Source organism: Mastomys coucha, unplaced genomic scaffold (genome assembly GCF_008632895.1).
Source record: "Mastomys coucha isolate ucsf_1 unplaced genomic scaffold, UCSF_Mcou_1 pScaffold10, whole genome shotgun sequence".
NCBI classification, from domain to species: domain Eukaryota; kingdom Metazoa; phylum Chordata; class Mammalia; order Rodentia; family Muridae; genus Mastomys; species Mastomys coucha.
In genome coordinates, this window is record NW_022196892.1 from 5,943,440 (window position 1) to 5,956,648 (window position 13,209).

A 13,209-nucleotide genomic window follows, 5' to 3' on the forward strand; every position below is an offset into this window, starting at 1 on the left:
TTAAAGTGCCTGATAGTGTTACAGGAAAAATATAAAATAGGGAGGAGTGATGAACTAATTCTTCTAAATCTTTATTTCCACAAGTTCATTCAAATAGTACATTTACTTCTGAAAATTTACATCAGAAATGGGAGTGTGGGGTGGGATGGAGAGATACATCAGTCTATAATGTGCTTCACTCAAGACCAGAGTTTACAGTTCTAGAAGCCAGACTCAGAAACAACAATAACTCCAATGCTGAAACAAGAGGGGCATTTGGAGACAAGTGAATCCCAGGGGCTTTGCTGGCCTGATAATTTAGGTGAGATGTCAAACTCCTGCTTTAGTGGGAGACCCTGTCTCAAAAAACAGTGTGGAAGTGATAATGGAAAACACCTGGCATTGACATATGACCACCTCCAGCATTGACAGCTACTTACACATGCATACACATGCATGGAAACATTAATTACAACTTTCAACTCGGTGAACTTTTTGAAATTCTCTCTATGTTTTCTTATAGATGATGAGTTGGCCTACTCTAAATATCTGAATTAACTCAAAGCTTTTTGACCATCTGTCCTGTGTCTTCCACCTTCCCACAGAGTTTGTGATTATTGCAGGCTCATGACACCCAGTACTCGACAGTTTCATATGTGATACCAGCAATAATTCCATGGGTGGAAATCAGATGAATTGTTTATTGAGCTTCCCATCAAGAAGGGTCATGTGCAGTTGATTAGAGATTCATTGCTAGTGAGCAGAGACACAGGATGTAGTACAGACCCTGTCTCTTGAAAGTAATGACCCTAGACTTCTGCCTACGTGATGAAGGCTTCTAAAATCCTTGCCCTGGGAGAAAAGTAAGAGCTGCTGGGTGGTGAAGGTCTCCATCTCTATGTGTTGTAATTGCTATGTATTGTGGAAATGGGCTCGGGTCATTTTGCATTTAACCTGTTAGTAGTATTTACAAGAAAGTTGAGCATGCAGACAGATTAAATAGTATAAAGATGAAGAATACCAATGACGTATCCAGCATCAGATTCAAGACAATTTTATGTATTAAAAATCTTGTTAGATTATACATTGTTACAGTATGTTTGGTTTTGTTATGTTCCTTTGGTTTTAAAGAGGATGACTCACTATATTACTCTGGCTGGCCATGCACATGTAACAATGCATCTGCCTTCCACAGGGCATGTACTGCCACACATGGCTGCTTTACCTAAATTCAAAAGTAGACTTTTAGAGCACTTAATCCAAATAACACTAGTTAATTGCTTTCTATTTTAATCTTAAGAATGGTCTTTTTCTAGTGGATTAAAATGAAATGACATCCCAGTGAACTCTAGCAGCCAAGTGTCTAGGCTGTAATTTCAAAAGGTGATGCCCCTCTTCATTCAACAGCAAATCTACAAATAAAACTATGGCCCAATAAAGGGAATATTACAACCACAACATTTAAATATGAAACAGCACATCTAATTCCCATGTCCTTTCTTCTGGCACATCCAAAAGATAAACAGGTCCCAGTGAAGCCATACCTACCCTGGCCTCTGGAAGGTCCTTATTAATTGTCTGAACTCATTGTACTGATTTCACCTGGAATTACTTATATGAAGAACAATTGGCATTTTCTACCCTTGTAATTTGCCATGCCTTTGTCCCCTTCACACTCTGCTGCAGTCTCCTCCCAGTCTCATAATTACAAGAAGAATAGGACACTCAGGAGATCTCAGGGAACCCTCTGAGTGCTTATCACAAACAGCTGAAGTTGTGGTGCAAATGAGTTCTAATACAGGGAGCTCTTGGGAGCCAGCAGACATGTGCTTATGGAGTAACATGTCAGTTTCAAGTACTTTAAGATGGCCAGCTAATAAAAACCAAAACCAAACCAAAACCAAAACAACAACAACAAAAGTAAAAGATGGTCACTTAAAATGAAACAGCTGGGCCTGTGAGGAGGATAGACATGAAGGAATACTAAAAAATTTTAAATTTACAAGTGCTCTTTAAAAACATGATTAAAAACACTCATTGTACATATTGGCTAAAACACTATTCTTCAGGGGCTGGAAAGATGGCTCAGCGGTTAAGAGCACTGACTGCTCTTCCAGAGGTCCTGAGTTCAAATCCCAGCAACCACATGGTGGCTCACAACCACCTGTAATGAGATCTGATGCCCTCTTCTGGTGTGTCTGAAGACAGCTATAGTGTACTTACATAGTAAATAAATAAATCTTTAAAAAAAAACCACTATTCTTCAGAGCCACTATGAAGAAGTAGAGAGGGAGGAGGAAGAGGAAGAGGAGGAAGAAGGGGCATAAGAAGAAGTAGAGGAAGAGGGGGAGGAAGAGGTAGAAGAGAGAACAAAAGAAAGAAAAAATAAAGAAAGAAAAATAAAGAAAGAAAGGAAGAAAGGAAGAAAGCAAGCAAGCGAGCAAGCAAGCAAGCAGGCAGACAAGAAAGAAAACTTTGCTTATATCCCAGCATGCTGAGTATTCATAGAGAGCTTAGACAAGCCCAGTGAGTTGGAGTCCAATAGTTGGGTTGTATATTTACCCATGCAAGTTGTATTAAAATAAGAAAATTAATATGTTTCTTTCATTCTGCCTTTGTATATGGGTCTTCTCAATTTGATATGTGATTGGTTTCATCTTGTCATGGTGTGTGCTGAAGAGGAAATGCTCAATGAATGTATGTTTGTGTGCATATATGACAACCTCTTGGAATGTGGACTTCCTAGTAGTCTAGGCTACTGAAGTCTCCTAAGGCCAACTTGGAGGATAAAGTGTAAATAGTTTGGTGAAATTGTTCAGAAATATAAAGAAATGAGATTTGAGGAAAAGAAGTTATGGTTTCTTTAAGGTATTAGTTTCTTTGCACCACATATAGAGTGAAGTCTGTTAAGCACATTTAATCAAGCAAATTCCCCAGTAGTTCTGAGAAGTTGGAGACCTGACATTTCACAAAGGCCAGACAGAAGAGGAGGACTGGTGTAGTCAGTGACTTGTTCAATGACACAAGGGACAGTTTACATTTTAGTTCCAGGTCATGCTGAACACAAAGTCCAGCCCTTCAGATATTCTGAGACTGTCTGGAAAGTACCAATTCACAGTCATGTCATGGCCTCACCTCTTGCTCTGTCCTCCAAATGTGACATAAGATCCTGCCCATTCAGCTTGTCCTTGGCCTCCTCCATTCACTTTGTCTTGAGGTTTTTGTCTTTAAATTGTCTGGAAATATTTAGTCCACTCCATTCCAATAGAGAACACAAAGGCACCAAACAAAGGTGCCTTTTATTTTCTGAGTTGATGGATCTGGGAAAGCTCACATCTCTGCAAGAGGCCACTCTAAATCACATTTCCCCAAGAAATGTCAGCCAGCTGCTCTGGGTCCCTTGTTCGCTCAGTAACCTTCCACTCAAAAGTTCACTCCCCTTGGAGGCTCTGCTTGTGTGATGTTCTCCACACTCTTCATCCTCTTGCTTATTTCTTCCAAGACTAGAGTTATCTTCATGGTGGACCTTCAGTGCTTTCCCTTTGAAGAAAATGACTCAATGGTTGCTTCCAATATCAGATAGCTGTTGTATCTTCTGGCAATGCTATCCTGTTAAAATCAGACTTCTTTTAATGGTTAAGGTTTTATTGGGTCACAATTTTTCCAGAGCACTTTTCCGGGACATGGGCCTCACTGCTAAGCTTGGCTCTGAGACTCACAGACTGTTCCTTTTAATGAGTGTGCTATACTTCTTGAGGTTGTTAAAATAAATTAACTCAAGATGGAAGAGGCCTTGAAGTCCTACATCTACCAACTGATTTCCTCTGATAAGAGGAAAGTGTGGGAGGACACAATATCTGCCCCAACACCGGGGAGTAACTGGGACCAGCGGGACCCAGGCACCCAGGAACTCTGCCTGACCAGTAGCACAGGTTTGGTCTAGTCTGAGCTGGCACCCTGAGCAGACATTGGACGCGAAATACACAGCTAGGCACACAACACCCAGAGGAAGATCCACTGCCAGGCGCTCTACATGCCCAGGATCACAGGATCACAGGATTCCAGGAGACTGGTCACACAAGGATCTCAAGGTTCCAGAAGCAGCTTGACTCCCAGGAGCTCTGATACATTCAGGATCTCAGGATCCCGGAATCACAGGATCACAGAGACAGCTGAACTCTGAGGAGTTCTGGCACAACCAGGATCACAGGAAGGACAGGATCCAGTCAGATATAGCTAAGGCAGATAGCACTAGAGATAATCAGATAGTGAGAGGCAAGCATAAGAACATAAACAACAGAAACCAGGTTACTTGGCATCATCAGAATCCAGTTCTTCCACCATAGCAAGTCCTGGATACATCATCACACCTGAAAAGCAAGATTCAGATATAAAATCACTTCTCATGATGATGATAGAGGACTTTAAGAAAGACATTAATAACTTCCTTAAAGAAATACAGGAGAACACAGGTAAACAGTTAGAAGCCCTTAAAGAGGAAACACAAAAATACCTTAAATAACAGGAAAACACAGTCAAACAGGTGAAGGAAATGAGCAAAACCACCCAAGATCTAAAAAATGGAAATAGAAACAATAAAGAAATTATAAAAGGAGACAATCCTGGGTTTAGGAAACCTAAGAAAGAGATAAGGAGTCATAGATGTAAGCATCACCAACAGAATACAAGAGACAGAAGAGAGAATCTCAGGTGCAGAAGATACCTTAGAAAACATTGACACAACAGTCAAAGAAAACACACACACAAAAAAGCTCCTAAACCAAAACATCCAGAACATCCAGGATGCAATGAGAAGACAAAATCTAAGGATAATAGATATATAAAAGAGCAAAGATTCTCAAATTAAAGGGCCAGTGAATACCTTCAACAAAACTATAGACGAAAACTTCCCTAACTTAAATAAAGAGATTTCCATGAACATACAACAAGCCTACAGCATTCTAAATAGACTGGACCAGAAAAGAAATTCCTCCCATCACATAATAATCAAAACACCAAATGCATTAAACAAAGAAAGAATTTTAAGAGCAGTAAGGGAAGATGGTCAAGTAACATATAAAGGCAGGCCTATCAGAATTATACCAGACTTCTCACCATAGACTATGAAAACTAGGAGATCCTTGGCAGATGTTATACAGACCCTAAAAGAACAAAAATGTCAGCCCAGGCTATTATACCCAGCAAAACTCTCAATTACCATAGATGGAGAAAACAAGATATTCCATAACAAAACCAAATTTACACAATATCTTTCCATAAATCCAGACCTACAAAGGATAATAGATGGAAAACACAAACACAAGGAGTGAAACTACACCCTAGAGCAAGAAAGTAATTTTTCAACAAACTCTAAAGAAGATAGCCACACAAACATAATTTCACCTATAGCAACAAAAATAACAGGAAATAATAATCATGTTTCTTAATATCTCTTAATATCCATGAACTCAATTATCCAATAAAAAGACAGAGACTAACTGAATGGATACATAAACAGGATCCAGCATTTTGCTGCATACAGGAAATGAACCTCAGTGACAAAGACATACTATCTCAGAGTAAAAGGTTGGAAAACAATTTTCCAAACAAATTGTCCCAAGAAACAAGCTGGAGTAGCCATTCTAATATCAAATAATATCAACTTTCAACCAAAAGTTATCAAAAAAATAAGGAGGGACACTTCATATTGGTCAAAGGAAAAAATCTTCCAAGATAAACTTTCAATTCTAAACATCAATGTTCCAAATGCTAGGGCTCCCACATTCATAAAAGAAACTTTACTAAAGATAAAAGCACACATCACACCCCACACAATAATAGTGGGAGACTACAACATCCCCCTCTCAGCAATGGACAGATCATGGAAAGAGAAACTGAACAGAGACACAGTGAAACTAACAGAAGGTATGAAACAAATGAATCTAACAGATATTTATAGAACATTTCATCCTAAATCAAAAGAATGTATCTTCTTTTCAGCACCTCAAGGTACCTTTTCCAAAACTGACCATATAATTGGTCACAAAACAGGCCTCAATAGATACAAGAAGATTAAAATAATCCTATGTACCCTATCAGATCAACAAGGACTAAGGCAGACCTTAAATACCAACAAAAGCAATGGAAAGCATATATACACTTGGAAGCTGAACAATGCTCTACTCAGTGATAACTTGGTCAAGGAAGAAATAAAGAAAAAAATAAAGGCATTTTGGAATTTAGTGAAAAATTAAGACACATCATACCCAAACTTATGGGACACAGTGAAAGCAGTGGTAAGAAGAAAACTCATAACTCTAAGTGCCTCCAGAAAGAAACTGGAGAGTTTACACCAGCAGCTTGATAGCACACCTGAAAGGTCTAGAACAAAAAGAAGCAAATACACCCAAGAGGAGTAGATAGCAGGAAATAATCAAACTCAGGGCAGAAATCAACCAAATAGATGCAAAAAGAACTATACAAAGAATCAACCAAACCAGGAGCTGGTTCTTTGAGAAAATCAACAAGATAGATAAACCCTTAGACAGACTAACCAGAGGGCACAGAGACAGTATCCAAATTAATAAAGACAGAAATGAAGAGAGAGACATAAGAACGAACTATATCTTAAAATAATTATTCTGTTTGTTAAATATTAACAGCTGAAAATATTAAAATCATGTTCTACAAATATCATGGAAATATTATTGATAATTTTTCTCACTGTGCTTGAAATTACCATTTTCTTAATGTTTAACTTCACATAGTTTTTGCTAATTTGAAATTTTTTTTTTTTGGTTTTTTTTGGGAGGACAGGATTTCTCTGTATAACCCTGGCTGTCCTGGAACTCACTCTGTAGACCAGGTTGGCCTGGAACTCAGAAATCTGACTGCTTCTGCCTCCCAAGTGCTAGAATTAAAGGTGTGTGGCACCACTGCCTGTCTGAAATTCTTAAAATATACTTACAGATAAAATAATTTTTCTCCTAGAAACACTGATAATCTTTTTTTTTAACTAAACTGATTGTTAAACAATATACACAGATATATAATAAGTTTTAAATACTCTCTCACTATGTCAGGTGGTATCATATAAGGACCTTTGAATATATATTTCTTAATGATTCATTTTAATATTTTATGCTTAATTCCCAAAGAATATTTTCTATGTTTTGAAACAATTTATATTCAACATTAGATATAGGATCCTCAGTTATGGATAGTATTAAATGTTCATTAGTGATATTTTTAGGGTGTGAAAGGATATGAATATAAAAGTTGAACAATTTTTTATGTATTATTTGAGTCTCAAAATACTCAATATTATTAGTATGTTTGATATATAAAATGATTTAAATAATAAAAAATAAGAGAAAAAATAAGAGGAAAGTGTGAAAGAACCTGATTACAACCACAATTAAACTGTAGCACTTGCTAAGGGAAGTTTCAGTAGGGTAAGTCCTAATACATGGTGCCCATGAGAGGGGAGGACCCTTAGTGAAGGATTGTACAGACCCACAGAGTCCAATGTTCACGATGAATTTTCCACCAGCTTTGGTCCAGAAAGTGGCTCTGCTACTTCTGTCTGTCAGTGACATAGCATGTTGTTAGTCCCTTACACTTGACTGACTTTTTGAGCATGGCTGATAGTAGGAGATATGATACTGATATACCTACTACTGATTGACTTAATGTTGTTGCTTTTGTTAACCCAGAAAGGAGGACGTTTTTCAAACTACTTCTTATGGGTAATTATTCTCATGTGGCTCCTTCTCATCCTAGTTATGAATGTACCTTTTTGGAAAACACGAGCGGTTGGGCCACCAAATTGTGCTTTTGATATATGGTGAGTAGTTGAGTTATTCTATTTAGTAAAGTCTATCTTCTATATAGACTAATTCTTTCCTCAAATTGTTCAGTTTACACAGTCTTCATCTTTTCTTCCTTTATAGTCTTTCTTGAATATTATATATTCCTCTAACCTTTAGTGCATAACGAACCCTCTTAAAATGCAATGGCTTGGAACCATGTTGTATATGTAAATCAATTCTCTGCATTAGCAATTTGACTTGAGTTATGCTGGGTTGAACATCTGCTGGTCTTAATTGCTTATTGCTATAGTCATTTTTTTCCAGTTAATAAGAGCTTTCTTTCTAATGGTTAGTTATCTGTCTACTAGGAAAATGAGGGCCACTGAGTTACCTATCTCCCATCATTTAGTGGGCTACACTAGGCAGGTTTCAAGCTTCATGGCTACTTAGGGTTCAAGTTTGAAATTGACATGCCACATTGGTCATAATGTTTTGGCCAAAGAAAGTTACAAGGTCACCTCAGATTTAAGGACTGAGTAAAACGACACTACCACTTAGCAGGGGGCAGGGAGCTAAAAGTAGAGCAGCCATTTGTACCAACTTCCAGATGCTTCAGTGACTTCAGCACACTCAAGTGACTTTAACAATACCAGTCTCTCTAACTTCCTCGTAGAATTCACACACTTGCTTGTACGCATCTTACCTGATTGTAGGGTGTCCCAAAGCAAACCGACCTATTGATTTCCTTTCCCTGTAAGCAATCTCTCAGTCCTTAAAGTCCCATCACTTATGTTCTTCCTCTCTTTTTTAGTTTCCACACACAACTCATCTGGTATTTTCTCTCTCATTTAATCATCTCTCCTCTCTCTTGCCTCCATGTCTTCCTTCTATAGCTCCCCATGCCCCATGCAGCAAGGAGACATTGTCTTGCCAAACCCATACTTTCTGATTCAGTTCCAACTGACTTGTTCAAGCTGTGCATTGACTTGAACTTCCACACTTGAGCAAAGCAAGGCCCTTCTGTAGCCTGAAGACCTCTGCATTTGCTTTTCTTTCTTCAGTCACATGACATTTTCTCCAACTCTTTTAAAGAGTTTAAACTCTACCACTTCTGTCATCAAATCCAGGAATTGTCCTCTGCAGAGTCATATCTCAACAATGTCCTATTTCCCGTTGTTCCACCATGCCTTTGTGAAATACAATATATTTTTCATGGAATTATGATTTAACTTAAGTTAACTCATTGTTTGGGTTGTAGGAAATGTTCTCCTCTAGCTTACTTTGATGTCCACAAGCACAAAGAAGCAAGTCATGTTCACACTGTGGATAAACCAGATCTCATTGAACTGGGCAAGGGGAAAGTGTACATTCAGCAAAACTTCCTGCCTTGAATTAAATCTCTCATTTCACGTAATCATCTCCTTCATGCAGATAATTGTCACTGTTACTTTGAAAAGCAGGACTTACTATGGTCACACTGCCTCATACCTAGGGAGCTGGGGTAGGGACTCTGTAAGGATCCTGCCTTTTCCACTCAGTCTCTAGCATTCCTTAATCCTTTTGGTTGATTTTCATCACAGGAAGTTGTAGAGAATGCAGTGTTCCTTCATTCACAAAGTCACCTAAAATGCCTCCCTTACCAATTTTATCTACCATCTGAGTCAGCATTAAATATCATCACTCTAACCCCCAAAATCTGTCCACTTCCTTCCACTTCCATTCTTAGACTGCTCTCTGCCTTGAGACATCCTATAGAGTCTATATTGTTTTATACTCTTATCCCATCTATATCTTTCTTCAAACTATTGTTTATACACCAATAAGTATTATTTCTAAATTAATGTCTACCCAAGTAGCCCTGTGTTTATCATACCACACAATATCAGATTGCATGATAATGTGACACAGTAGCATGTAGCACCTACTTGTTTTTATACCTCATCTCTCCCTATGGAACTCTTATGACACTGCTTTTTCTAGTACAGTCTCTCAAACATACTGTGCTCCATCTGCACAGATCCTAAACCCATGCCCTTCTGTCTTCCAGGACATTCTTTCTTCTCTGAATGTCCTCATCTATTTTTATACATCTTTCAGTCAACTCAAATTATCTCCATGGTTTTTAATCAATGTTCCCTGCATCAAAATATAAGCTCCTTGAAGCCAAAACCCTTATTAGCTTTGCTATTCAATGCAGTAATGGAACCTAGCAGTATCTAGACTCTTCTGCATATTAAGTACTCAATAAATAATGAATAGTTGATAGAAGAAGGAATGGACAAGTTAATAAATGAATTAATGAATACTTAGTTATGTTCTAGTCTTATAATCATACATAAATATGTAAGAGATATAGTATCTTCTCTTAAAGCTTATATTATCATTGAAAGAGATAGATATGTGAATTATTTAGTATTTATAGGGTTAAGTAGACACTTAAAGACAGAAAGACCAGTTTTACCTTTTAGTGGAGAAGAGGACCATGGAATGAATATAATTTTAGACAACACGCGGCCACAAATTTGGAGTTTTCACACAAACTAATTTTCTAGTTGTGGAAGTTAGAAGTCTTAGATTGAAGGGGTCCCCAGCTTGTCTTCCTTCTATAGGTTGTCAGGTAGCCTTGCCCCCCTATCTTTTCTAAATCCTGCAGATGGCCTAATTGCTCAATGCATGAAATTTTCCTTATTATTAAAGCCGTTAGCCTGGATAAGTCATTTTTAATTTTATTCTCTTTCTCCTTGACCTCTACGTATAGAGCCACCAGGTAATGCCACTGGATTCACTCAGATGAGTCAAGATTGTCATCACCATGTAAAGTAGTTGTGTGGTACATGAATACATAAATATCTATGGGGGCTTTAATGTTCTGTCTACAACAGAATGGTAAAATAGCTTCAAGTGTAAAATGGGCTTTAAACTTAATGTTTAAACACAAAAATTGTGAGCTAGAGTGATGGCTCAGTATTTAAGAGCATGTACTACACTTCCAGAGAACCTGAGTTACATTGCCATCACCCATGTCAAACAGCTCATGCATAACTGTAAATCCAGTTCCAACAACTATGGTTTTCACCGGCACCTGGACCCACATGTGTAGACTCACACACAGACACCCAAATCTATAGACATAATTAAAAATAATAAAGGCAAAGGTGCCAAAATCTAAAGCCAAAAGCAGGCAAAAATACAGGTAAAGAACACACCTAAAGCTCTTGAGGAACAAGAATTATATGTAATGTGCTGTTGGCTAAAGAGCTATATGAGGCTAGAGAGGGAGGCAAGGGCCTGAAGACAAGATACCTTCTGAAATGAGGTAAGGAAGGCAGGGAGGAACATGAAAAGTTTAAAGTGGAGGAGAGTGGTATTACAAATGGAAAGACAGCTAGTACAGCAAAGGATATCCTGGAGCAAGACCAGAGGAAGGTTCATATGACAGCAAAACACACCAACACCCGAGGACAATGGCCTGAGTCACCTCACATAGGTGAACTGTCATGCCACACGACTTTAATCCATATCAAGAATGAAGAAGCAGTGAAGTTAGGTGACTGACTGATGGACACAGGAGCACTGGATGGATTTTTCTGGTAATGGAAGAGTGGGTAGAGATGAAGTATATCACAGATGATGCTGTCCACATAATTTCTAAGAGAAATCTGAAAGGAAGCAATGGCCTTGAGATGGTTGTTAAACCACAGTGATAAAGCCCTTACCATGGCAGAAATTCTCTTAGTGCTTAGAAAATGGATTTGTTTCATGTGTAGTATTTTATTGGACCTGCAGCATTAGGAAACAGAACAATATACTAACCAATAAAAATATCTGCTTCCTATGAGGCTAGTTCTATGTTCCCCAGTTCTTTCTACTTCCCTCTGGCCTTTGTCTTCTGGTCCTTCCAGGAACATAACCACATCAAAAAATAGAAGCCAGACACAGCAGCCTCCTCCTTTTACTTGAGCAACTGTGACACCTTCCTACATCTTCATTCTGGCCTTTCCTGGACGAATGAATGTCAAGACATTGCTTCTAATTGGTTCTCCAAAAGCCTCTGCTTTTGTTACACATTTGGATCTCATCCTAGCATCTGCCACATTCAGTGCAACTGTACAATTGCTAGGGAACAGAAGGGGCCTAGGTGCTCAGTGTTGTCATCCCAAGGCAGGTTCTGCTTGCCTTTGAATGCTTTGTGGTATGGATTAAGTTCAAGAGAAGAGCATAGTCCCTGGTCTTGGCTGAAAACTCTAGCCAGATGGTCTGTTGTCTTTGAGTGCCAGTGTCTTTCCGTATGATGTTACAGAAGTTATCATATTATGGGGCTCAGTTTCTTCAGTATAAACAATGACAACATCTATCTTGGATTGATGCTGAACCGATCATTTGAGTTGATAGATGTGGAATATTTTACTGTCACACAGTCAAAAGCCTCAAAATATCAGTTATTCTATAATGAGTATGTTAGTATTAATAATTACTGGAGAGTAAAATAAATAACACGCAAACTCTTAATGAAGACCCACCTAGTGTCGCCTGGAGGTCCTTTCTTTTATTTCCTCACTATGTTAAGTTCTTGTCCTTCTCCTGATTGTCTGCCCAGGATTCTCCCTTTCTAGCTCTCCTTACTCTTCCCATGGCTAGCTCTGTCTCCATCTTTCAGGAGTTCTTCCCTCAAAGGGTTCTCTCCTATTTACCATATCTGAGAAGGGGTTGTCAACGCCAGTGTTCTCTATGTGGCTCTCTTGCTGTGACTACAATTTTATTTGTGCCCTTTTTTATGTGGTGCTCATCAGTCCTGCCAGACATAAAGTGCCAAGGAAGCCTCAGCTTACATACACTTGGCACTTAGGATGTAATCAATAAATGTTTTTATTTTAAGAAATGAAGTCCTCATACTCTGATTAAAATACACTAGAAAAGGAAAAGACCATTCCAGGAAGACATAGAAATATATCAATACACCTTTAGTTTAGGTCAGTGAGCTGTGTGCATTGTTCCACAGTCTGAGTGTTGTAGTCATTAAACATAAAGGGAAAGAGAGACACCCTTCCTCTATTGTATAATGATAAAAATGAGCTGAGACTTTTCCCCCAATGCTCATACCCTCATGTACCTATCTGTTACAATCAGCAAAAAGATGAAAACATTAGACTGCAAAATTATTTCTGTATACTTCAGTGTACATCTGTTAAAACATGCATCCCCAACTGATCTGTGCAAAGAAAGCCAAAGTACCATCAGGTTTGGATGCTTTCAATGGGCCCCTTGGGCACCTCCTTCAGTTCCCTGGAATGGGGAGCATGCTGGTGTGCACAACCAGCCCCAGAGCCATCATGGAAATGAGTGGAGGCTGGGCTCCTATGCTCCAGAGAGTAACAGATCAGCTGCCACAGAAATGTCATGGCTTGCCCAGTGCTAAGCA

The 13,209-nt window shown here is 38.6% G+C and overlaps 1 protein-coding gene across 3 annotated transcripts in view; it reads left to right on the forward strand.

Annotated features, from left to right (window-relative positions):
* The window catches only part of Synpr (synaptoporin), a 312,429-nt gene that overhangs the window by 159,484 nt on the left and 139,736 nt on the right, over window positions 1–13,209 (forward strand). The window contains exon 1 of one of the 3 annotated variants that reach the window (XM_031345227.1): window positions 7,802–7,825. The exons of the other annotated variants lie outside the window; for them this stretch is intronic. Coding sequence (XP_031201087.1) covers window positions 7,823–7,825 — 3 coding nt within the window. The 5' untranslated portion in view covers window positions 7,802–7,822. Of the gene's footprint in view, window positions 1–7,801; window positions 7,826–13,209 lie in introns of those variants that run through there. 3 annotated transcript variants of the gene reach the window in all.